We start from the raw sequence: 27762 nt of genomic DNA, 5'->3' as shown, positions 1-27762 counted from the left end.
ATCAAAAGTGACATTTATAAGGTTACAAAAGAATTCTTATTCAAATAAATGCTGTTGTTTAGAACTTTCTATTCATCAAAGAATCCTGAGAAAATGTAGTAGTTTCCACACAAAAAAATCAGCACAACTGTTTTCAACATTGATAATAATAATAAATGTTTCTTGAGCAGCAAATCATCATGTTAGAATGATTTCTGAAGGATCATGTGACACTGAATAATGATGCTGAAAATTCAGCTTTGCTATCACAGGAATGAATTATATATTAAAATATATTCGAATAGAAAATAGTTATATTAAATTGTAATAATATTTCACAATATTAATGTTTTTACTGTATTTTTTGATCAAATTAATACAGCCTTGATGAGCAAGCTTTTGAATGGTAGTGTATTTGATATATACTGTACATCCAACTAGCTAAAATCTAAAGCATGCAACTACATTAATATTTCTGATTGCATGAACCAAACATGTGGAAAGAGGGCATACCACGCCAGTTCCTGTGACGGCCCAGTAGAGCTTGTTCTCTCTGATGTCTATCGTTATGAACTCCACATGTTCTAGATTATGGGTGAAGAGGATGGCGGGGTTGGAGCCGTCCATATCTGCCGACGCCACCTTGGCCGGGATACCGCTCTCTGTCCCCTGATCTGTCCAGTACATCTTTCTAAAACAGATATGAAACATCACTAAACAGAAACACCTGCAGTATAGAAAATACTGAGAGAAAATACTGACAGAAAATACAGCGTCTTTTTGTTTCTGAATATATTTAGGACTGATCATGACTCTGTGTATGTTGACTGTTGTTTATTGTGCTCAGTCAGTTCAGACCTGGCAGATGACATTAAATCAGCTCAAGCTTGTTGAATTTGGGGATCAGGATTAATGCCACGGTTCTGCTTATCTGGGCTTACCCACGTGCCGGGTCCACCGCAATGCCAACGGGAGCTCCTGCGCCAGTAGGTGAGCCGTTGTTGGTGATGAGAGTTTTTCTGTACTGATTTTCTCCTTTTAGCCTCAGAACCTGAAACAAATCAGATTGGCTTTGTCACAATAACAGTACCAGTGAAATTTCTCAGTTATCCATACCAATTACAACAGCAAAGCGAATATGCTGTTTAACACACCCTTTTATTAAAAAATTTAATATTTTAAATGTTAAAAAATGTAAGTATTAACAAATAAATAAATAAACAAATAAATAAAAAATAAATAAATGGTAAATTTAATATATTTCCTCAGCCTGTTCAAGTAATAATTTAAAACAAATTGCAAGCAATACAACATAGAAAAACAATACAAATGAAGTTTTTCACCTGCATAATAGCAGTATCAAGTATTTAAGTAAATATTTAGAAATATATAATTCATATATATAATTATATATAATTTTGTTCCGCCTGTTTACATTTACTAGAGGCAAACTGACACTGTTTACAGTAATACCTCATCAAATACAGGTATTATATTCTATATATCTGTATCGAAAACTAAGATCATTATTGAAAACAACATTTTTAACTTGGCTCTTCCTGCAGCCAGTGTTATTTTAGTATTATTTATATACTATTATTGTATTTATTATTATTTTGATTTATTTAAATACAATTGTAGAATGTATTAATATTTTTTGAATTAGCTTTTATATTTATTTTAGTTTAAGCTTTAGCAGTTTTGTTAGGTGCTTTTGTCTTTATTATTATTTTTTGTTGTTTTTCTATTTATTTTGTATTTATTTTTATTTCAGTTTTAGTGTTAGCAATGATGGCAACTAACTGAAATAAATCTAATATTTATATTTTATTTAAATTAATAACAGTTATTTTGAGTATATTTTTAGTTTTAGTTAACGATAAAAACACTGTTTGTAGCACATAGATCTACAGGTTACAAGACTTAAACTAGTTTTTAACAATGATAAAACTGTGTGGTCAAACTATTCTTCAGTAGGTAGAAATAAGCCCTGATAAGAACAAGCTATGATGCAGTGAAATGAGGCTTGCCAACCTCAATAGATTGTGATGAAGGGTTAGAGTAGTACAGATTCTGCGACATCCAGTCCAGAGCCAGTCCGACCGGAGAACCCAAGATGGCCGCTGGTGCGAACTCAGTTCTGTTGGTACCATCTGACTTTACCCGATGAATCTCCCCCTGTGCAGATAAATAAGACAAAAACCTAATTTCAGAATTTAAAACCTGTTAACTAGTTCAAATTAAGGATGCATCTTGGATTAATCATGTGAGATAAGGTAGGAAATGTTTATATGCTTTACCGGATGTTCCACCCAATAGATCATCTGCTCAGCATCATCAAAGTCCACATCATATCCATTCAGCAGCCCGGCGACCGGCACCATGGCGTCATTGCTCTTGTCATTCGGGTTGAGCGGGATGCCGTAAATGATGCTGTCTCTCACCACCACCAGGAATGGATCCTCAACTGCAAAATCATCAGTACATTATACATAATTCAAACGCCATCCATAAAAAAATCATAATAATGGGCTTTTCGTCAGTAACACATTTGATTTTCAACCAATTACGTTTTGCGAAATAATGTTCTTGTAAGCAAGCTTACAGATGCTTACCATCCCTTGTGAAAAAAAGTACACTTTAGTAAAAAAGTACACTATACTTTACATACTTTTTAAAAAAAGTATCATTACGTAAATAATAAAAGAATAAAGTGCAAACTAAATGTAATATTTTCTGACATTTAAATGCATGTGATGTGGATTTTTTATTTTTTTTTATTAAATGCAATTAAGATAAGAGCACTTTTTTGATCCACTTAAGTAAGATAAAAATACATATTTTTATATATTTTATTGTCTTTGAAATATGTACTAACAAGCATTTATGGTAAACTAAAATATAATTTAATGTCATTGCTATTAAAACGTGTATTTTATGTATTTAAATATATTTGTAATTACACAATTGTAAAATGTATTAACTTTAAACCTAATATTGAATAACATACTAGAGTTACATTTATAATTAAGTACTTTACATGTGCTTTAGCATCAAAATAAGTGCACTTCTCAAGACAAAACTTGACAAAAATATTAAAAATGTACTCAAAAGGTTAAACTTTTTTAAAAATGCACTTCAGCGTGAGAAGAAACAGTCATCAAAGTCAACGCTCTTTAAATACACTTAAGTGGCATTTTATTTCAGTAATATATACTTTTTAGATTTAAAGTACACTGCCAGTGCGCATTCAATACACTTAAGCACACTTTTTTCACAAGGGATAGCACAGATTCCCAGAACTAGGTATCATCTCGTTGCATTTAGTCTTGCAGATATGAGGTACTGGTGAAAAAGTCCTCGCAGAGTAAACTACGCCATATCAGCACAGTTGATTGTGGAAAAACAGGCCATTCAATCACCGTTTGTCTGGATTAATTGTTAAACTCTCATGGAAGAATGCATTTGACAGCGCTAACAAAGGCTGAAACATGAGCGAGGTCGAGAGTCTGTCCCAAAGAGAATGTTAAGGGCTTCTTAAGACTAAAGGACTCTTGCGCGCTTTCATCCGTTACCGTTAGCTGAGCTAAGGTCTTTTATAATAGTAAATGTTTGCCTCCACAAAGAAGCTTACTTAGTAAATCGAAAATGGGTTTCTGTTGACAAGTTTTCATTCCCCTGAAATCTATATCCAACTTTAACAGAAGACTGCTTCATTCATTCACTGCAAAGCATATTAAATGGACAGAGGCCAGCATTAAAGACATAGACACATGCATTATTCTTTAAAAACAGCCACAAGCAGGAATAAACTGTTAAACTCATTTATCTTTGTCCATGGCGTATTTATTAAGTTCATTTAGATGGTACAGCTTTACTACTTTAAAAATCAGAGGTCATTTCTTATAGAGTGCTGGAGTAATGATGTATTTTTGTAGGCCAACTCGCAAGTTCGCATCACCCCGGTTCCATCGGAAAAAACCCAATGGTATTTTTCCATTGGCTTTTGGATTATTGAAGAAAATAAGCTCTGAGACCAACAATAGTTTATGGGCCATATTTACCAAATAGGGCAAATGATCATGACTATTGAAAACCTTAGTAAACCACATTGCATGATTTTTTAAATACTCTTAGTCCATAAATTTTGCATCGGAAAGGAAAATCACTACAAATGCAATGCATATGCACAAATAACTGTGTCCATGCTTTTTCATTGCTAATTTTTTATCTTTAGTAAATCCTTACAGGAGTTTTTATGCGCAACAAGAGGGTTTCACTGGTGCAAGCTGTTAGTAAATCTGACGCTATGATTCTTACACATTTTGTTCATGAAGATAATCTTCATGAATACATTTTGAAGCCTAAATACAATCGCAAGAAGTAAAAAGCTAAAGTTAGGATATAAGCGAACTACACCAGGGTTGTATGACTTCAACATCACCACCAATAAGTTTCCCGACAACTCTTTTAATCTTTTTTTTAAAATCTACGAGTTGGAAAGCTTGAGTTAGAACAGTTTGCATGAGTATAAACACAACGAGGCTGTAAAAGTGGACTAATGAATACAACGTTTATGGATTTTAAAGCCTAAATACAATCGCAAGCAGTAAAAAGCTAAAGTTAAGATGTAAATGAACTAAACCACGGTCGCACGACGTCAACGTCACCATCACTAAACTTCCAACAACTTTTTTTAAAGAGTTGGAAAGCTTGAGTTAGAATAGTTTGTGTGAGTATATTAGCCACTTGTTATATCAATCGCCCTTTCCAAGACACTTAAAAGCTTTAAAAAAATTACTGGTGCATTTTATGTTGTAGAATAAAACATAAAAATATCTTGAGTTTGTGTTCACCACAGACCTTATCTCAGGCTTTTAACTAGAAGCCCATTCAAAAAACCTGACCATACTGACCAAACATTGACCATACTTTATTATTATTAGCCATAAGTAACTCTGTTCTCAAGATATCTGCATCAGCCACTGAAAACCCCACATCGGCCGATGTCTCTCGTACCTCTAGCGCACGTGAACTGGTCAGCAGCGAGAGTCCAGCCGGATGGACAGGCACAGGAGTAGAACCTGGGACCAATCGCTGACAGCAGGCAGATGTGAGTGCAGGGGCTCGAACGGGGGTCACAGGGGTTAAAACCTGCAGGAAGAACACACCGAAACTTTAACATTAAACATCAAATCAATATTATTATTTCTTTTCTTAACACGCTTCTGGTTTTCCTCTGAACGGTTCATTGGTGCATGTTATTCTGATGAAAAAATATGTTCACCTCTAAAACTTTGTGACATAGAAAAACATTTTTGAATACTTTTAAGTTCACATTGAATACAGTTAAGCACACTTCTTTCTCAAAAAATACTGTAAATGGTTACACTTTATTTTAAGGTGTCAGTATTCCAGTGTAATTATCCATTTAAGTACTGAGTAATAGTAATTAACTACATATATTTACTATAGGGTTAGGTATAGGATGAGGGTTTGGTTTAGGTTTAATTCCATGTAATATTTTGTTATGGCATAATTTATAGTTATTACTACAGTAAATGTAACGTGTAACAATGACACTGTAAAATAAGTGTTACCAAAGAAATTACTTTCCTTTTCAGCCAGCGTGACAAAAAGCTCTTATTATTCAACCTCTTTTTTCTTATCTGAGTGACTTCCAGAAATGCTTTCTGCATTTACTCCTAACAATAACACTTTGCTCTCCAGATAGCAGGCAGTTTATGTACCTGCAGGCTGTCTGGCAGGGTGAAGTGCCACCAGGCCCATGGGCTGGGGCAGATTATACAGCATCACCGTCTGGTTCTGTCCGTGCCACTTGTTGGCCCGGATCACGCGGTTGACGTATCTGTCGGTCCAATAGACAAAATCCTCAAAAATGGTAATTGCGTGGGGATGTTGAAGTACCTTTTCATTGAGAAACAAGAGGTGTTTTATTTATTCACATGGTAAATATGAAGAAAAAACAAAACAAGCATTCATAATTGTGCAAGATACATTATGCAAGTGCGTAAACATAGATGCCAATGCACTGCATTACGAACTAGAGTTTATATTGCATTAGCAAATGCAGCGAGTACGTTTAAATGGGGATGGTGCATAGTAAGGACATTGAGGGAAAATGGTAGGGTTTGCAAAAGTGATGCTCAATCATGTGACCAAAAGTTGAGAAGATTTCAATGCACTCTAATGTTGACCGATTAGACATTCATAGGTCTTTCCATAAAATTTAAATGCATCATATGCATTCAATTAAACTGTGCATCTGCGTTCACATACTTGCTACTACATTTTATGGCCTAATATTTATACATTAAATCCCGAATTTAAATCATTGCTGAGTTCCTGGCCAAATATTACATTTTTGAAATAGCACCATATTTGCTTGTACTGAAATTTTTTTTTTTCTTACTTTAAATTATTGTCTTGTTTTCCAGTACAAATATATAAACATTCTTAAATAAATATACATTTACTTTAAATGCTAAATGACATAAGATGAGTGAGGTAAGAAAAATAAACTAGTTTTTTCCCTTTGAATTACTGCATTTTTAATTTTCTTACCCCATTGGCAGATATTTTTTCTTGTTTTCAGCAAAAAACTCACTTTATTTTTTATATATTTTTCAGAACATTTAAAAAAAAGAAAAGATATTTATCCTGGAAAACAAGACAAAAATACTAAGGAAGTGTACAGTATTGTTCATGCAAAGCTACAGAATCATAAACATAAATGTGCACATAAAACAAAAAGTCTCACCAAATCACTGGCCAACACTTGTTTTCGGTTCTTTCCATCGTAATCACAGTAGTCAATGAAGTCTAGGTAAGCATCGGCAAAGTAAAGCAGATTGTTGGGGTAGTCAATTGTTAAGCCATTGGGCCAATAAAGTTTGTTGCTGATGATCGTAGTCCTTAACTTCCCATCCATGCTGGCTCTCTCAATGCGAGGATTTCTGCCCCAGTCAGTCCAAAACATGAGGTGCGTGCTGAAATACATTTAGAAAAGGGCATACTGGGATTTCGTTTGCAACCAATGGTCATTTAAAATTAATTTAATATACTATACAGCAATTTCCTGAGTCAAAATTGTTTCTACACCCTTTTTTTCCTCAGTGCACTTGTTAAATGCAGTGAGTCATTGGTCTTACTTATTTCTAGGGTCCACGACCAGACCTCTTGGATTGGTCACGTTTTCACTAATCAACACTGTTCTGTGGGATCCGTCTAGTTTGGACACCTCTACGGTCTCCAAAACGTAGTCTGTCCAATACAGGTTTCTGCCAACCCAGTCTACGGCGAGACTCTCGGTGACGGTCACTCCACTATCAAAGATCTGGCAGGGAAGAGAAATTATATTTATGGGGATGATGGTTTATGATTACTGTAAGGGTGCCGGAGCAGCGTTTGTGTCACTCACCACGGTGCGGTCGCTTCCATTTTTGTGAGCGCTCCATATTCTGTCCTGGGTGGTGTCAGACCAGTAAATACGATCTGTGACTGAGTCGAAATCCACCGCCACGATGTTACGGCCGTCTCGCACAAGAGACCGAATAGCGTTTGGCTGTGCGAGGATGTCGTCTGATATAATCTGATTCCGACTCGCCACTAAGAGCAAGGCCTCTCGAGATCCTGCCAGATCGAGAAAGGAATGCAGAACAGAATAGAATAATGTGAAATATTATTACAATTTAAAATATATATTTTTTTAAAATGTTTTCTTTCTTAATATATTTAAATTTTTGTATTTTTTCCTGAATTTTCTGCACCATTACTCTAGTCTTCAGTGTCACATGATCCTTTAATAATCATTATAATATGCTGATTAAATGATGCTTAAGTTAGTAAAAATAGATTAGAACAACATTTATTTTAATTTAAATATTATAAATTAAATATCTCTCTCTCTCTCTCTCTCTCTCTCTCTATATATATATATATATATAATTTTTTTTACAGACAAACACTTCTCTTTTGAACTATTTTTGAACACATTTTAGAATTGTTGTAAAGTGATCAAAACTATGGAATAGCACAAATGAAATTATGAATATTATGTAGTGACCTCACTATATGATGCTTTACTTCACTATTGATTTCAGTTCATCCATTAAAAAATATATAAAAATTGATTACATTTTAGTTTTTTACTGAATTTGTATACAAAACAAAATGAATTATTAAGGTTGTTATGATTATTAGAATTATGGAGTGACTAAAATGTTAAACTAAACTAAAGTGTTTTTCTTCACTATCCAGTCATATTCATCCATTTAGAAAAACAATATTAAAAAATAAATGTAATTTTAATTTTGAAATGAAATTCATTCAAAAACACATTCAGTAAATAAAACTCAAATTCCAATCATTCAAGCATAATCCGTCTTGTCTTGTTTCGCCATCATCACAAACATAATTCCAACTTTTCTGTGTCCAACTTCTGCCTGGCATGTAAGCATTTTGTGTTTTATACTTTAATCACATATTGCCGTCCAAATATGAAGTCCACAATGATCACAATTATCTCAAAATATATCAAATAACCTCGCAGGATCAGAAATGAATCCAAACTTTCTTCATGTATCAGCTCTCAGTTATAAAACTATGCAAGACATATCTAACAAGGCCAAATAGTAGGATAAAAAAGCTTTTTTCCCGTTGAAAAGCAACATTCAGGAAGAAGACGAGGTATATCGGATGACAGCATTTTTCAACGGGTTATCTCAAGGGAATGGGCTCTTGTCAGCGGCAGAGCTCATAAACAACCCTTTGTTTGGTGATTACCTCCTAATTACCCCCGTAAGAAAGTTTGTGACTGACATATATGTTATTTGTCTTATCTGTGGTAATCCGAGAAGCTGCAGTAGACCCAGCTGAGCTGGTCCAGTTGGCCCTCAGAGACCGAGCATGGCTCCACTCGCTCAGAGATCACAAAGCTCAGAGGAGACGCACAAACCTGAGGCCTTGCAGGTGCGTCCGTCCGCCTCCAGAGTGTATCCGTCCTGACAATGACATCGGAAGGAGCCTCTCTCGTTGAAACAGTGCTGACTGCAGACGCCCAGAGGATGGCATTCATCCATGTCCTCACACGTCTTGGAGTCGTTGCTCAGCTGGTAGCCCATGGGACAGGTGCACTGGGCTCCGAACGGGCCCTGGATGCAGCCGTGAGTGCAGCCCGCGTTGTTATCCGAGCAGCTCTCCTGATCTACGACCGAGCAGAAAAGTCAACATGAATACCAATGTGAAGCATATCATATGCATGAAGACACAAGGTATTGTGGGAACATGGTAAGGACAACCATTAAAGGGGAGGCTTACTAGGGCTGGGCAATATAAATGAAACAAAATCTCTATATTTATATATTTATTCTAAAACTGCATGAAAATGTGTTCTTTTTTCATTCAGATAAACCATTTTTGTGATTAAACAACCATTTTTGATCATTAATTTTGTTTTTTAGTTAACTAAAACTAAAAACTATACAACATTTTTTTTACTTGAAATAAAATGATTAAATGTTAACTGAGATAAATACAATTCTGAAAAAAATAATACTTTAGCTAGTTGCCGAGAAAACAATTCTCATTTTCATTTAGTTCAACTTGATGTACTAAAATAACTAAAACTAAAACTGAGACATTTAAAAAAAAAAAACGTAAAAAAAATATATTAAATTACATATTTTCAACAAAAAAAGACAAAAACATAAAACTAAAACATAAAAACAAACTAAATATCTAAGGCTTTAACAAATAATTAAAATAAAAATGGAAAATATAAAAATAAGAACTAATTCAAACAAGTAACATAAAACTATAAGAGTATCTCAACGATAATGCAGTAAAACTCAAAAGTAAAAATGAGTTTTTCAGGAAATAAACAACGAAGGAAAAACAACATTATTTATTTTTGTGTATATACCGAATGAAATGTCAAACCCACAAAGAGGTATAAAAACGCAATTTTCTCAGCTTTTTGTTGAAAATTACCTACTTTCAAGTCTTGATAAAAAAAGGAATGCATGAAAATTTATGAAAATAATCAAAAATACTGCCGTTGACTGGCAACTTTTTTCTTTTTTTTTTAATGCAGGTCGGCAAAGAGTTAATGTTCATGATGACCATTGCAGATATATTGTGAATATTCAATATATTCCCCAGCCCTAATGTTTAGTTTAAATCCGTTGTCCTTGTTTCTGGAACTGGTATTGGGTGAGATACATCGGTGGTTGTGTACCATTTCTATGGACTAACACATGTAAATAGTACTACAAACTACATGTCTATAATGCTAAACACACACAATCTTGTCATATTCGGACACTCTGATGGTAATTGGATGGTTAGTGAGTACAGCCAGGCAGATACTGGGATGGATTAGTGCTTCATGCAGAGGATTGTGGGTGATTAGGGATTCAGCCTACCTGGTAAGGGCTCATCTGTGAGAAGGGAAGGCAACATGGAAGGAAAATCACAGATCATTTCAATGTTAATTTCCAGATTAGCTAAACACATGCATGATTTGATGGCAAATGGGATTCATAACACAGACAACATTCTGAAATACTCCATGAACTATTGGAATCAACTGACTGACCACATGAATTGCCTTTTAATAGTTTCAATATAAAGAGAAAAATGAAAGATTTCAATGTAAATTAATGTTCTGGATTCAATACACGAAACGACAGCATCTGTGGCATGCTTTTGATTAGCACAGAAAATGATTTCGATTCATCCCATGGTTTATAAAAATCTTGTTTATAGAACTCACAATTAAAGATTAAGGGGCAAGTTTAAGGTATCATTCAATATCAATATAGTGACATAACATTTTGTTATGTCCTTTTGTTAATTTTCATTATTTTTTTGTTTTTTTATATTTTTATAATTTATTTTAATTTCAATTTTATTTTTATTTTAGTACTTTAACTTAAGCTTATTTTATATCAGTTAATTGCCAAGGGAACATTTCTAATGTTCTTTCTTTAGTTTTTAAGTGCAAGTTTTTTAAGTTCATCTAATTTTTCCCCCAGCTTTATCTCAATTAACGAAAACGATTTTAGATCCAGTTAACAGTAACAAACATCATGAAATGTGCATTTTAATCTTTATTCAGATGTAATGCATTGCCCCATTGGAACTGTGATGGTGTAAACTTTTATAACAATTATTTTCTGTGGTAATCAACAACATCTGTGGGTTTAAACTTAACACAGGAACCTGTATCAAATGAACGTGTAGATTTTCAACCATGTTTCAACCATAAGTCATTTGCACTGTTTAAATGAGACAAAGCAGAATAGAGACTTGTGGGATTGATCCGCAGAATAAGGGCTGTTTAGGTCCTGTTGACGTACAAATAATGGCTAAACATTTTGGGAAGTTGTTTCAACCCTCAATAGTATTTATCCAAACAACTATTCCATTCCATATACAGTGCAATGCATAAGTGAATACACCCATGCTAAAGTTGACTAAAAAGAGGAATAAAAAATCATATTTTGGAAATTGAACTTAATGCCTTAATTTAAAAAATTAGGAAAAATCCAACCTTTAAGGACACCAATTTTCTTTGTGAATGAATAATGTATCGTAAATAAATAAATGTTCTTCCTTAAAATACATGGTGCATAAGTGAGTACACCCCTATGTTAAATTCCCATAGAGGCAGGCAGATTTTTATTTTTAAGTATTTTTTTAAAAAAAAAATTAGGATACTATGCATCCTGATAAAGTTCCCTTGGCCTTTGGAATTAAAATAGCCCCACATCATCACATAGCCTTCACCATACCTAGAGATTGGCATGGGGTACTTTCCATAAGATCATCTCTCAATGCAAATCAAACTAGCTTTTAGGCTAACTGAAATAAAATCATGCCAATCTCTAGGTATGGTGAAGGCTATGTGATGATGTGGGGCTATTTTAATTCCAAAGGCCAAGGGAACTTTATCAGGATGCATAGTATCCTAAAAAAAAATAATAAAAAATACTTAAAAATAAAAATCTGCCTGCCTCTATGGGAATTTAACATAGGGGTGTACTCACTTATGCACCATGTATTTTAAGGAAGAACATTTATTTATTTACGATACATTATTCATTCACAAAGAAAATTGGTGTCCTTAAAGGTTGGATTTTTCCTAATTTTTTAAATTAAGGCATTAAGTTCAATTTCCAAAATATGATTTTTTATTCCTCTTTTTAGTCAACTTTAGCATGGGTGTATTCACTTATGCATTGCACTGTACATCAAAAAATGTATTTAATTAATTCATTTTAAATGAGATATTCTGCTATCCACTGTCTACATAGGCAGCATCCTACAAGAATGAAAACTAGATTGAGATCGATTTAGAAAACTTTACATAGGCAGCAACTTGGTGAACATGATATTTAATGTAAGAATGTCTGCCTATAGGCAGCTCATTAAGTTTTAGAACAAAGCCAAGATGTTCATTAGGGAGGTCAATATTCTTACAGTTTATGCACTACCGTTCAAAAGTTTGAGGTCAGTAAGAATAATTTTTTTTGAAAGAAGACATTTTTTGGTCCCACTTTATATTAAGTGGCTTTAAGTACTATGTTAATAATTTGACACAATGGACTTATTGTGTACATACATGTTTTTACATTGTACTTATATTTTAAAAATACCAGCATTTAATTACAGCTGTAATTAATTTATGTAATTACATTTGTAATTACACAGTTGACCCTTCCTTACACCTTAACGCACCCTTATACCTATCCATACCACCACACCTGTCCCTAACCTTACCCGTATCACATCTCAATAGCAGCAAAAGTGTTTTACAATACAACATGAACACGATAAGTACATTGTGTCAAATTATTAACATAGTACTTAAAGCCACTTAATATAAACTGGGACCAATTTTTTTTTAATAAAAAGTGACTGGAAAGACATTTATATTGTTACAAAAGATTTTAAATAAATGCTGTTTTTAGAACTTTCTGTAACATGATTTCCACAAAAATATGAAGCAGTGCAACTATTTTCAACTGATAATAACAATAAATGTTTCTTGAGAAGCAAATCATCATATTAGAATGATTTCTGAAGGATCATGTGACTGAAGACTGGAGTAATGAAGCTGAAGATTCAGCTTTGTCATCACTGAAATAAATTACATTTTACACAATGTCATTTATATATGATATTGTGTAAAATATATTTCACAATATTGTGAAATATTGTGAGTTTCTACTGAATTTTTGATCAAATAAATGCAGTCTTGTTGAGAATAAGACACGTCCTTCAAAAACAAAAAGACCCAAAACTTTTGAACGGTAGTGTATATGTCTTGCAAATCTCAGTAAAACATCTGGCATGACTTACTGCAGAGAGGGGATTCGTCCGCCCCGTTGGGACAGTCTGGAGTGTTGTCGCACACCCTGCTGAGGTTAACACACACACTGTGTCCTGGGCACTGCCACTGCCAGCTGGGACAGCGGAACGGTGGCGTGGGACAGTCTCGCTCATCGCTGCCATCCCGACAGTCATTATCTCCGTCACATATCCAGCCGTGGAAAACACAGTTCCCATTATCGCAGCGGAACTGTGAGGTGGGGCACGTCCTCGGCGGGCAAACGTGGTGTTCGTCTGAGCCATCTTCACAGTCCGGGTGCCCGTCACACTCCCAGCTCGAGGGAACACAACTGCCGTCTGACTGGCACTGAAACTCACTCTCGTGGTGACACATGCCGGGTGGCCTAGTGGCTGGAGGGGTCAAAGGTCATGCTAAGTTAATGCATGCATGTCAATCCAAGACAAATGTTAGCGTTTCCTGAGGTTTAAAAGAAATGCTCAATACAATGAATTAAGAACATGGTTGTATTTCAACCCAAATTTAAAAGAAAAAAGTATAAAATGTAATTTTTCTGAAAGAAAATCAGGTTATACTGTATTTCGATTTTTGACTAACTAATAGTAACTTTGCAACTACATGTCAACTTACTCTCATAAATTTGCAGCTACATATCAGATAACTCAAATTAGAGTATTTGTAGACTGTTAGGTTATAGTTAGTAGAATGTCTAAAGTGGACCATCAAAATAAAGTGTTACCAAATCTTTTGTAGGATCTTTAGAAATATTGTATTGTGAACTTATTTCCATGATAATTAAGCACATATCAACCTAATTTTTAATCAGCATATTTGCAAAATGCATCTCATTCTTGTCACAGTTGTGTTTTGTTTAGTTTGTTTTCATTGGACTTGTCTGCCTGTCATCACGTCACATGTCATCTTCATTGTCATTATCAGTTCATCTGTATCACCTGTGTTCAGTTAATCATCAGTATTTGTCCGATCTACGTTGTGTTTGGTGTGTGTTGATGCGTGTTCAGCTTTCATTTATATTATTACCATTAAACCTTCATGTTGGTAATATATTCTCGTCTTCGTCTGCATTCCTGCAACCACCCGTGACAATTCTCAGTCCAGTAGTTTAAATAAATGTAATAATGATCGATTTTAAAATAATATATTCCTACATCATGGCAGTATTTGTTGTACTGCCTTTAATTTAAATAAAAATAGCTACTTTAAATAAAAAAATTATTGTATTACAATACTTACCGGTATGCTATACGGTTAAAAATATATTATAATAATGCAAATTTAATACGAATCACCATTGAGAATAATGGGAATTACAACAACAACAAAAAAACTCAAAAACAAAATGCAAAAATATGAATGTTCTTCTTTATTTATATATGTATATATTTACTTTTGTTTTGGGGGTGCACAGTGACTGGAAATGTTTTTGTAAGATTCACCCATTTATATACTGCATATGTAATGCAATGTCCTACACAATTATCATAATTGAAAGACATGTTGAAGATTATCAGAACTAAAAGACAAACTTAAAATTAATTTGTTTATACTTACGACAGCCAGATTCATCCGAGCGATCGTTACAGTCAAACACCCCATCACATCGGTAGTATGAGTTGACACACTGATGCCCGTTTACACACTTGAACTCATAGGCTGAGCAGTTGTACACTGATGATCAAAAAGATTTAGTCAAAAAATAAAAATCAGCTTGATCTGATTTGGACTTCCATTAGAGATTTTATTAAACTGTTTATACCGTGAAAGTTACATTTGTGTGCATAGAGAATTCATATGTTTGCACGGCCATGTCTGGTTTATGTTGAAATACATTTAATTTGTAAAGAAATAAAATGCCATTACCATTTTAGAAATGCAATAAAAGATTTATGTTCTGCAATTCTTAGCTAAACAATATTGCAGGTTAACTTCATATAATGAACTCTTACCACATCCCTGTTCGTCCGCCCCGTCTGCACAATCTCGGTCTCCATCACACACGTAATTGGGGTCAATGCAGCGGTGGTCCGGACACTGGAACTGACCAGGGTGGCATGTGCCAAGAGAATCTGGAGAAAGCAACACCACAAGAAAAGTTCATTGCTCAGAAGAAGCCCTTTCAAAGCTCAAGAGACTTAACAGGGTTCTAATTTATGTTTCATTCAAAATCAACTTTGTCTCAGATGTTTCTCTTAAAAAATACCTTTAGGCCCAGTTTCACAGATAGGACTTAGATTAAGCCAGGATTAGGCCTTAGTTCAATTAGGACATTTATGTAGCCTTTATAAATGTGCCTTAGAAAAAATGTTACTGGTGTGAATCTTGAGACAAAACAATGGCAGATTTTAAGAAATGTCAGTGTAAGTTGCTTTACGTTAAAACAGCTCAAACACGCATTTTAGCCTGAGACTAGACTTAAGCCTTGTACGTGAAACTAGAGGTAAGAGAAATAAAAAGTGACAAATTTTTCACATACAGTAAGAATATAGTGCTATGAAATTAATATGAACAGCACATAGTTCAGATCATTTGGTTTTAACATTATTTGATGAGAAATATACAGTATGAGTTCATTTTGAGATCTCCAACATTTTAAATACATTTGTAAATATACATAAAAAACCGTCGATACACAGATCTACCCCTCTAATCCTGTTTAATCGGCCATTTTTAATCGTGATCACTAAGGCATGCTTCTCTATTCTGTGGCTCATACTTAAGGCTAGGAAGTTCCCAAAACCCCAAACCTTAAGTATTCAAACTTCCGCATAACATCGCTTAAGAATCGGCTTCCTTTCAATTAATGAGTTGGAATTAGAATAGGCCACACCCACAGGAAGTGGACGTGGAATTAGAAGAAGGTGAATTTATTGAATTACAGTTCTGGAAGAAAATTAGTACAAATCTATGATTAGTACAGATCTATGTGTTCGTTTAACTATAAGGCTTATAAAACGTTGTACTCCTGCATCCTGTTTGCAACCTCTGTTTTTGTAAAAAAAACGGCTTTAAAATGGACCTCGTCAAATCAGAATTTAGAGTCAAAGCTATCCGTTTTAAAAAATATATTTGAAAATTCATAATGAATTAATAGCCCCTATATATAATCAATTAACAGTTGCCAAGGCCTCACCACAGTCGGTCTCATCCGACCCGTCTCCGCAGTCGTTGTCGGTGTCACAGAGCCATGTGCGGGGGATGCAGCGATGGTTGGCACAGCTGAACTGGTCCGACTGGCAAGTGCCAGGGGTCTGGGTGGGACAGTCCCTCTCGTCACTGCCGTCAAAACAGTCATTGTGTCCGTCGCAGTGCCAGCTTCTGGGCACACAGCGCTGATTGGCACAGGTGAAGGCAGTGGGCGAGCATGTGTTATCTGTGAGCCAGCAGAGTGTGGGGGGGGGGTTATTTTCATTACAAGTGAAAAAGACTTTAAAGTTTTTCTGGGTCCATCTTACTAAATAAGTACTTCAAAGATTGCCATAAATAAAAATAATTGTCTCATGACATTAAAAACATCTTTGCCCCCTCAATACATGGCCATGAATCAGTATAGTATGGCCTATACGACACCAACTTGATCATGTCTGGATTTATTTCAAATAATTTGTGATCTTGACATTCTTCCCATTCTGCGTGCCATTTATCTAATATATACTGGTTGATTTAGGGCTTGAGGTCCGAAGGTGGGATTTGGCATTGACTGATTCATTCCGCAAGAGCTTTTTGTTGCTGTAATTTGCTCTGGAAAAAAATGTCTGCCAACAGCATAAATGTAATTCAGGATGTTGCATAATTATATTGTGCCAGCAAAATTGTCATTTGTCATAATTTTTAAATCTATATCCCACAGCTTTCAGTGCATAAACATTTGCATAGAATGTAAATATTAAACATTACTATTAGCGCCACAGTTGGCCTCATCACTGTTGTCGTGACAGTCATCGACGCCGTCACATTGGTAGTTCTGAGGGACGCACTTCCCGTTAGTGCATGAGAAGGAGTTTGAGCCACACTGGAGCGTCGGCGGCTCATTGGATGGATCGTCTACACACGTCTGCTGATTCGCTTCCAGCTTCATTCCATACGGGCAGCCACACACTCGTTGGGAGTACGGTGCTGGGAAACAGAAATGACTGCAGTCTCCATTTGGGTTAGTTTGCCTGCTGCAGAAGTTAGATCCTGTTGTGGGTAAAAAGCAATGCACATTATTGATTAAACACACAAGTTAATTTAATTTATTGCTTCATGGCAATTTGTTTCATTGGTTGTATGTGGATAAATGGGCTTTACAAACCACTTTGTGGAGACATTACAGCCAATGCAAAATTTGAGTAAAGTAAATTCATCAATAAACAAATGAAAGTGACTCTCACCAATCTGCGTATCAGCGTTGAAAGATTTGACGTGCATGATGTGGCTGATCCCTCTGCGAATGATCATCATCTCCCCTCCGTCTGTTTTACGGACCCTCACGATTCCACCCAGCCGCCAGTCGGTGAAGTACACGTAACCTGGACCAGAAAACTTCATTAATGTAATCAAGCAAGCTATCTCTGTGAAATACCAGTCCATGAACTCTGACTTCTGCCCTTTTATCTTTCAGCACCGAACAGACGAACTACACAAGTTTAAGTAAGCGGCATAATGACCTTCATTTCACAGATACCAGAAATGACTATCCATCATCAAAGAACAGGCCAGTGTGACTAATGTGAGGATGACAGACATCGATGAATGGCAAAATTAACATTACATCAGTCGGTGGGTTTAATTTAGACTGCTTTATAGAAGTCAGCTGCATCTCAGGACAGACAGACAGACAGACAGACAGACAGACAGACAGACAGACAGATAGATAGACAGATAGATAGATAGATAGATAGATAGATAGATAGATAGATAGATAGATAGATAGATAGATAGATAGATAGATAGATAGATATAATGATAGATAGATAGATAGATAGATAGATAGATAGATAGATAGATAGATAGATAGAAAGAAAGGCAGACAGACAGGCATGCATATTTATAAACCCACCTCCAAAAACAGTAAGTCCAAATGGGTGGGAGATCTGGGTGATGCGTTCCAAAGACAGCCTGTTTTGTCCATCGAAATTGCTGTGCTCGATCTTATCAAAGAAGGCGTCCACCCAATACAGTCGCATGGCACTGAGAGGCAGAGACATGATCAAGAGCAGAGGGGTTTAGGCCAATGCTGAGAAACAGGATTATGTCCGTTCATAGTTTTAAGGAGATTAGGAGTGAGTGTGCATTGAATGTGCAACAAAACAAATAACGATGAGTCACGACTTTAGGAAGCCATCAAAATTTTAAAAAAAAGAGAGACAGATTTATGAATGAAACAGAGATGGATTATTGTTTGTGGTATTATGAGCACAAACGAATGCTGTATTGTTGTGGTTTCATTCTGGGAAATACAACTCACCTCCAGTCAATGGCCAGGCCATTGGGCCAGCCGAGAGTGGTGTTTACAATCGACTGAGCATGTGACCCATCACCCCAGGCCCGCATGATCTTCGCAGGACGGTACCAGTCGGTCCAGAAAATATAACTGCCAAAGTAAAGACACATACATGACTTTAATAGAAATAGCTCACGCAAGAATAAATATTCTGTCATCATTTCCTCACCCTCTTTACTTTCTTTCCTCATAGGAACACAGGCTGTTTTACATGCAATTATAATGAATGAGGAATAAATCTTTCAAGCTTCAAAAAGGATGCAAAATAACCTTAAAAGTTCCAAAACTTCCAAAAAGTTCCAAAATATATATATATATATATATATATATATATATATATATATATATATATATATATATATATATATATATATTATAATATGATCAGTAATATGATAAGTATATTATAAATGCCTTTATTGACATTTCTGTCAGGACCACTATCGTCAAATACGATTGACAATTAGCATACAGTTACGATTGGCGGTATAGTTCTGTTCTGGGCGAGAACTCCCAGTGCATCCATGCAGCCTAGCATGAATAAGAGCAGAAATAACCCTCCCTTAGGGGAAACAGAACAGAACCAACATGAATGTAAGCAGATATCGTTAATTCAAGATTTTAAAGTACTACATAATTCGAGAATTTATTCTGATTCAAGGGGAAACAGAATGCCAAATCCTGACTGACGAGAGGAGCTGGAGGAGGGTAATTCACTCCTGAGAAACACGATATCTGCTGATAATACTGAAGGAGCTTATACATGAATACAGTGATAGGCGTCATATTCCTATACTGTAGGTAGACGTGTCAGTCAGCTGATGCGAGCTTGACTAACGTGACCTGCCAGAACTAACGCTGCGTTTGATTTTTTAGCAATTTAATGTGAGTATAAGTATTCATTTATTTAAAGAAATCATACAATCCTCAAACTTTTGAATGGCAGAATATATATTTGTCTTTTAAAGACATACAAAAGACAATTTTAACAATCAGAAATTGTTTGATATGCCCTCTCAAAGTTTCGGTCTTACATTTCAGTCTGTTCCTCACACATGTGGACCACTCTTATAATATACCTTTTGTGGTGCTTTTTTCTCATTTTGGAGTTTGACAGCTCCAGTCCTCATTCATTAAACTGAAAAGATATTGCCAAAAAGTCATACATGTTTGGGACAGCATGAGCGTGAAGACATAATGCCAAAATCACCCCAAATCTTCACCCTGTGCCCTCGCCAAATTAATAGGTGGGGACACTTTCGAAACCATCCGCTGGGTTTTATTTATAAACTGTTAGGTATAGACAGTGCTCTGCGGGGCTTTCCCCCGTTAAGCCAAGTTCTTAGTGTGCACTACAATACCAGCCTTCATGCAGCACTAATCTAGTCTCCTGGGCCCAGAGGCCTCATGACTTTGAAGCCATTGGAAATGTCCCACTAGCTCGACATAAAGAGCTCTTTTATCTGTGCCAGGTTCAAAGCTGGAGCAATCTATGAATGGCTGGGCACCTCCTGCATTATGAAAGGTGTGACTGGACACAAGTGGCACGATTTTATTTTCATGGTCTTAGAGAAACAGAGAAGCGAGGTGAAAGCTTTGCTCCCCCAAGCTGTGTTTATGGCTCACGCTGCTCGCTGAATTGTGTCTGTTGAGATTTAAACATGCCTGTGATTTTGAACCCACAATCATAACCCTTTTTTTCTATTAAAGGGATAGTTCACCCAAAAATTAAACTTGTGTCATCCTTTACTCACCCTCATGTTGTTACAAACCTGTATGAGTTTCTTTCTTCTGTTAAGCACAAAAGAAGATATTTTGAAGAATGTTGGTATAACATATAATATAATATAATCTTTTTTTTCCTACTATGGAAGTCAATGAAGTCAAACTGTCTGGTTACCAACATTCTTTAAAGGAACACGCCGACTTTTTGGGACTTTAGCTTATTCACCGTATCCCCCAGAGTTAGATAAGTCCATACATACCCTTCTCATCTCCGTGCGTGCCGTAACTCTGTCTGACGCACCCACCGCTAGCCTAGCTTAGCACAAAGACTGGAGATAAACGGCTCCAGCTAGCATAATGCTCCCAATAAGTGACAAAATAACGCTAACATTTTCCTATTTATATGTTGTGATTTGTATAGTCACAGCATGTACGAATAACAAGGTCACATGAGACACAGCCATCTTCTAACCGTATACATACTGGGAACTATATTCTCAGAAGGCAAAGCACTGCTACTTGGGCGGAGTGATTTGCTCGCAGCGCCTGAGAAGCCCCGTGGTGAGGAGCAGAGAGTTCGCTCAGAGTTGGAGTAAATCACTCCGCAGAAGTAGCAGTGCTTCGCCTTCTGAGAATATAGTTGCCAATATGTATACGACTATACAAATCACAACATGTAAATAGGAAAATGTTATTTTGTCACTTATTGGGAGCAGTATGCTAGCTGGAGCCGTTTACCTCCAGTCTTTGTGCTAAGCTAGGCTAGCGGTGGGTGCGTCAGACAGAGTTACGGCACGCACGGAGATGAGAAGGGTATGTATGGACTTATCTAACTCTGGGGGATACGGTGAATAAGCTAAAGTCCCAAAAAGTCCTTTAAAATATCTTCTTTTGTGTTTAACAGAAGAAAGAAACTCATACAGGTTTGGAACAACATAAGGGTCAGTAAGGTCACTGCACTCCAAATTGGTCACTTATTAGGTTCGATTTCACTTTCTAGAAGATAGCAGCCTATTTAGCCAGTAGACAGCAACGTAAGCTCACTAAGTTTTGTAACAGAGCCACAGTATTAACTACTTTTCTTTTTTGATGTATATAAAATAGCAATATCAAGACTAGCTGATAAATGACTCACCCAGCCACCGGGTGGACCACTATGGATCTGGGGTTGTTGAGGTTGCGTACAATGGCTCGTCTGGACTTATCTGAGACCTTCATGACAGATATACTCCTGTACCGTGGATCGGTCCAGTATAGGTTCTTTGATATCCAGTCATAAGCAAGATCTTCCACACCATCCACCCGATTGGCTGCTAGTGCCTCCCTGCCTGTGCAGTTTAAAGCAAAGAAACACAAAAATGAAAGTGCTATCCACTGCTGTTTTGCATGTACACTTAAGAGCTATGAAAGCAAGAAACAATGTGGAAAAATGTGGAGCCTGCATTGGCAGTAGAGATTTGAACTATACATACTACTGAAACTGGCAGTATTTAAGTTGGGGAACTTTCCAAGTTGGGGGCATGTCAGATAAAAAATGAAGATGAAAGCCAATTGATATTGGTAATAAGTTGTAATTTACACTTCCGAAAGCCAATTCTGTGAACATTTTTAAGTACACTAGCATATACACTACTGTTCAAAAGTTTGGGGTCAGTAAGTTTTATTTAAAAGATATTAATACTTTTATTTAGCAAGGATGCATTAAATTGATCAATAGTGATCAAAAAAATGTTATAAAAGATTTATATTTCAAATAAATGCTGTTCTTTTGAACTTTGTTCATCAAAGAATCCAGAAAAAAAAGTATCACAGTTTCCAAAGAAGAATTAAGCTGCACAACTGTTTTCAATATTGATGATAATAATACGAATTGTTTCTTGAGCATCAAATCAGCATATTTGAATGATTTCTGAAGGATCATGTGACACTGAAGACTGGAGTAATGATGGCATCACAGGAATAAATTACATTTTAAAATATTTTAAACCGTTACCGTTTTTACTGTATTTTTGATCAAATAAATGCAGCCTTGGTGAGAATAAGAGACTTATTTTGAAAACATCTTACAGATCCCAAACTTTTGAATGGTAGTGGAGATGAACTTGATGCTAACAAACATAAATGCTACAAAAAAAATTTATTGAGTGGGGTCTTAAAGCAGCACTTCATTTAGCAAACTTTGTTTCCCCGCCCCAAAATGCCCCAGGCTCCCATGTGTTGCCCCTTCTGAAACCCTAATCATCAGCTCTACTGGGTCACACTGGCTGCACTTTGGTACTAAGCTGCTTGCCTCCCAACTTGTGTCTTACAGGTGATGAATAACATGAACTGTCTATATTTTTTGGGTTGAGTCAGGAGGAGGACTGTATTAGTGTCCTGGATTTATTTTAGAAATGTAGTCCAACACCAGCGAACACATTATCTCATGTAGTTGGCCTTTGAAGGTAGCTGATAGCCGAGATCACATGCAGCGAAATGTGTTATTGGCACACAGCAAACATCCCGAGGGCTGAATGGAGTATTCAGTGAGTATCAGTTTCTCACTTTATCTGCCTACAGGTCAAGGACATTTCATCAAAGATGTTGTACTTTTGTTCACCAGCAAAATGAATAAGATTTTCAAAATAAAAATGATAAGATAATTCGAACTGAAGAACATTTCAGTGAATATAAGCAATAATATATATATATATATATATATATATATATATATATATATATATATATATATATGTGTGTGTGTGTGTGTGTGTGTGTATAATCATATACATTTATATATGATATTTATACATATAATATATTTAATATTTAATATAACTAAATATGTATCTATAATACACACACACACACACACACACACACATACAGCAGCTTTACTGTTAAAAACTAGCCATTCTCACCAGTTCCATCAACTTTCTGTTTGTAGATGATGTCCTTCACTGTATCAGAGAAGAAAATTGAATTGTCTGCAGCACTGAAGTCCACTCCAACAAAATAAGATGGAGTTCCTGTCACAGGTAGAATGACATCTTCTTGTGTGGACAGGTTGAATGGGATTCCTCTGACCGCCAGCTGACTGGAGAACAGCAGAAACTGCCTCACAGCTGCAAGAGACATATTTTTCAATCAATCAATCAATCCAATCAAGTATATTTGTATAGCGCTTTTCACAATACATATTGTATCAAAGCAGCTTCACAGTATTAAATTAAAATAATACAACAAGGTTTGTTTCTAGTGGAATTTATTGATTGATAAAATTAAATTAAATATCCCCAAAAATATCCTTTTCATTATGTGTTTTCTTTAAACATCAAGTTCTTGTATCTCAGATGTCTTATATAAAAACATAAGATGCAAATGCTAATCAAAGAAACAAACACAAGGTGTGACTAAGATCTGTCTTACCGACGCATCTCTTGCCGTCAGCGTGCAGATCGTAGCCCATTCGGCAGCGGCAGCGATATCCCAGACCGCCATTATCAGTTCTGTGACTCAGAACACAGATGTGCTCACAGCCTCCTCGATCAGTGCCACAGGGGTTACTTACTAGCCGAGCAAACAAACATACATGTCACCAGAATAAAACCACAAAAAGAATAGCAAGTCATTCAGCCATCCAGGATGCAACAGGACGGATTAACATAATGTTTACACTACAAATAAGATGAGATCACATTGCATTTCTGATTATCTTTATGTGTGGTTTTATTGATCAAAACAAAACTTTTTGGACCACACTTACACCTGTATTTAACGCTGATCAATTGTGAATGCATAACCAGAGATATAAACAAGGTCCATGGAAACAGGAACGGCTCAGTAGTGAGCACCAATTTATGTAATGGAAATCTCTGATAGTCTATTGAAAAATATTCAAATATGTATAATATATATTTATGTGTGTGTGTGTGTGTGTGTGCATGTATCAATTTGCATATTTGAATTTAAACTTAAACTGAATTTAAAAAGTTTAAACTTATACAAATATATAAACGTATACAAATATAGTCTATTTTATACTTAGGCTGTGTGTCCACCAAAGCGTTTTTAGCCAGCTGAAAACGCCTAGCTATGGGCTCTTGAGAGTGTTTTGGCAGCATTTTTTTCAGTTGAGACGCTTTGCTTGTTATAATACGGAATATCTGCGAAAGTGTTACTAGTATCTCATTTCACACATATTTTGTTTCTGTGTTGATTGTCGATACAAAATATAAAATGTCGATACAATGTAACGTATTTTCTCTGGCTCTTGTTTTAAATTATTTTGTTCCGTTATTATGCTTGTTGTTGTCATCTGTTGATGTTGTACAAGCAGCATGTGGCGGATGGTCTGTGTGGTATTAGTCCCGCCCCTCCTCCACTGTGATTGGACAGCTGGGTAAAAAGTGACAGTGATGAGTGCTGCGTTTTACCCAAAGTTGAACATTCTTCAACTCTCAGCGACCAGTAAAAAACGCTGGGCGCTCAGCGCGTCAGCGTGAAAAAAACGCTCAGCGCCTCGTTACGCTCATGGCGTTTTAAAAATGCGGCGCTCCCATTGAAAACAATTGAAAAAATACACCAGCCCTGTGAAAAAACACTTTGGTGGACACACGGCCTTAACATTAGTCAGTTCTAATGACAATCGGTATTTTCAGTTTTCAGTTTAATTCTAGTTCTATCAAAACTCTCTGAATAATTTCAGCATGGTAATGGATATGATAATGTTAATGTATTTGGTCTTGGCGGATTAGCCTAGATCTGCTACACTGCTGCTGCTGAAGAGCAAGGACAGGAACTTGCTACTGCCAAAACATACACTGATATGCTGCTGTGAGTATGCAAGACATACTGCTGCTGCACAAATAGGAGATTTATAAATTATATAATAAATTACCCATAGCAGATCTATACAGGTGGAGCTGGGGAAGGTGGAGGATTTCAGAGGAACTGCTGCAAACTGCTATTGTGAATGCTAACCAGCCATTTAAATGTTGTGAGCAGCAAGCTCATTGGCTGCAGATGCGATATGAACCAATCAGCTTGTGCCAAGTAGTTAACACTGTGTGAATATCATCAGTTTGCATCAATGACCTATTAACCTGTGCTTCATTGCTTAAAACTTAGAGAATATGAGTGGGAAAATACTCATAGAACCAAAACCACAGTAAAACCAAAACTGCACTGAAATCATACTTATAGAAACAAAAACAGCACTAAAATTCTGTTGGCGACATCTAAGCAGTTTAATTTGAATCATACTGAGTGGCACATGCACTTTCTATGCTGCTTACCAAAGGGCTGTTTGTATGCATGGACCACAGTCAGACCATGTGGTCTCTGAGAGGTCTTGTAGAGCTCTTGAGGACTGTTGTCGCTGTATTTATTAGCCTTCATAACTGCCATCTTGGTCCAGTCAGTGTAGTAGACCGAATGCTCGAACAAAGCAATGCCAAATGGATGAGGAATCACAGAACCACCATGAACCACCGTTTTCCTATCGGAGAATTCAAATAAGAGCCTAATACACTTCTGAAAAGTGGAAACAACATTGGAAAATCAGCATGCATTCCCAAATGAAACATCTCTGCAACTTGTAGAAGATACCTGTGCAAGCCATCGTAGGTTGTGGTTTCAATATAATCGTAACGGCTGTCCACCCAATACACTCTCTTGGCCTCAAGGTCCAAAGTAATCCCAGCAGGCCAGCCAAGTTTGGTCCTAATGATCCCATATCGATTGGTGCCATCCATGTAGGCCCTTTCCAGACCTGGCTCCCCATTCAAAGTATCCCAGTCAGAGAAGAAGAGGTACCTAAACTCAAACACAATAAACTCATTGTGACATTCTTTTATAATCACATTTACTGTCTACAATAAAAAGAGGAAATAATCTTATATTAAACCATGATTTATCAATCTAATGTTGCACTGAAAGGCTTGAAGAGCAACTTGAATTTCAAAGGTATTTACTCTAATATACTGTTAGCGCTCAGTTTGGACAGTATTGGGTTACGGATAAACCCTTGGGGATAAGAACTAGATTTTGAAATAAATACCCAAAGAACTTTATTTTCAAACACGATCCATAGCGATTCAACTTTACGGATTAATTGTCACTTCTCAATTTAGCAGGGGGCCACCTGGCCATACGGCCCTATCTGGTTTCCATGAAGCTCATCTTTGCTTAATTACTTCTGACTAATCCTTACAGACAGTGTACAACATTCCCATTCTCAGTATCTGATGCTGCAGATCCGAGATCAGCTTTATGATTTCACAAACAATGGGCGCGGATTATGTGGAGGAAGCTAGGGTAAGATTAAAGTCAATGGGAACCGTCTAACTTCTCCTCTGGGAACTCACCCCACAGTCGGGTCAAGCGCGAGCCCTCTTGGGTTGCCCAGGTGTTCGGCGATCAACGTGACCCGATTGCTCCCGTCTAAGTCCACCATGTCGATTCTGTTGACGCTGCCCTCCACCACATACAGTTTATTATTCACCCAGTCCACGGCGAGGTTTTCAGGATAGTCCACGGATACGTTCAGCACCACCTGCAAATGCGACCCATCCATATCCACGGAAAACACCTATTTGGAGAAAACAACTGGTTAGGGAAGCTATTGTTGAGGTTTTAACATTGCTGAAAAGACCAGCATTTGTTGTAGGGTTCTTAAGTTAAAGAAGTTAAACTTCTTAAGTTTATTACACTGAAATAAAGTTGAAATGAAATGCAATATGCCTTTGCAAGTTGATGAAATTACTAACTAAATGACTAAATAAATATATTTTATATATATATTAATATTGTAACGGTCACCAGCTGGAGTGCCCTTGAGAGCCACCAGAGGGCACTCCACATAAGACTATCACTCACAAACTACATTTCCCATAACTCACTGCCCGGACTCATTATCACTGATCACATTCACCTGTACCTCATTCACTGATTGCATTCACCTGTGTCTCATCCTGTTAGTCTGTCTATTTATACCATGTTCATTCATTCACTCACCGCGAAGTCTTGTTAAGTGTTACACTGCATTTCTGAGCGTTTCCCTGGTTGTCTTGTTTCTTGTTTTTGGATATCTTGCCCTGTTTCCTGGATTACTCTCTTGCCTCTGGTCCCTGGATTACTCCCTTGCCTCTGGTCCCTGCCTGTTTTGTTTGTTTGTTTGTTTCTTTGTTTTGGACTGCTT

General features: G+C 36.3%; 1 protein-coding gene across 1 annotated transcript in view; it reads right to left on the bottom strand.

Moving 5' to 3' along the window:
* The window catches only part of lrp2a (low density lipoprotein receptor-related protein 2a), a 99172-nt gene that overhangs the window by 44001 nt on the left and 27409 nt on the right, over positions 1 to 27762 (bottom strand). Inside the window, exons 12-36 of the mRNA XM_084123233.1 lie at positions 26930 to 27153; positions 26172 to 26378; positions 25859 to 26061; positions 23991 to 24131; positions 23483 to 23686; positions 21718 to 21910; positions 18822 to 18947; positions 18414 to 18544; positions 17746 to 17883; positions 17270 to 17551; positions 16506 to 16745; positions 15322 to 15441; positions 14927 to 15043; positions 13366 to 13746; positions 10425 to 10439; positions 8957 to 9205; positions 7421 to 7632; positions 7152 to 7336; positions 6761 to 6989; positions 5730 to 5907; positions 4999 to 5133; positions 2280 to 2446; positions 2014 to 2157; positions 921 to 1030; positions 493 to 670 (exon numbers count right to left, since the gene is read on the bottom strand). Of these exons, the coding sequence (XP_083979359.1) occupies positions 493 to 670; positions 921 to 1030; positions 2014 to 2157; positions 2280 to 2446; positions 4999 to 5133; positions 5730 to 5907; positions 6761 to 6989; positions 7152 to 7336; positions 7421 to 7632; positions 8957 to 9205; positions 10425 to 10439; positions 13366 to 13746; positions 14927 to 15043; positions 15322 to 15441; positions 16506 to 16745; positions 17270 to 17551; positions 17746 to 17883; positions 18414 to 18544; positions 18822 to 18947; positions 21718 to 21910; positions 23483 to 23686; positions 23991 to 24131; positions 25859 to 26061; positions 26172 to 26378; positions 26930 to 27153 (4509 nt within the window). The remainder of the gene's footprint in view (positions 1 to 492; positions 671 to 920; positions 1031 to 2013; positions 2158 to 2279; positions 2447 to 4998; positions 5134 to 5729; positions 5908 to 6760; positions 6990 to 7151; positions 7337 to 7420; positions 7633 to 8956; positions 9206 to 10424; positions 10440 to 13365; positions 13747 to 14926; positions 15044 to 15321; positions 15442 to 16505; positions 16746 to 17269; positions 17552 to 17745; positions 17884 to 18413; positions 18545 to 18821; positions 18948 to 21717; positions 21911 to 23482; positions 23687 to 23990; positions 24132 to 25858; positions 26062 to 26171; positions 26379 to 26929; positions 27154 to 27762) is intronic.

This window comes from Abramis brama (assembly GCF_963993115.1).
Source record: "Abramis brama genome assembly, chromosome: 8".
In the NCBI taxonomy this organism is placed as follows: domain Eukaryota; kingdom Metazoa; phylum Chordata; class Actinopteri; order Cypriniformes; family Leuciscidae; genus Abramis; species Abramis brama.
The sequence above is the reverse complement of the archived record's forward strand: the minus strand, read 5'-3'. Positions and strand labels throughout refer to the sequence as shown.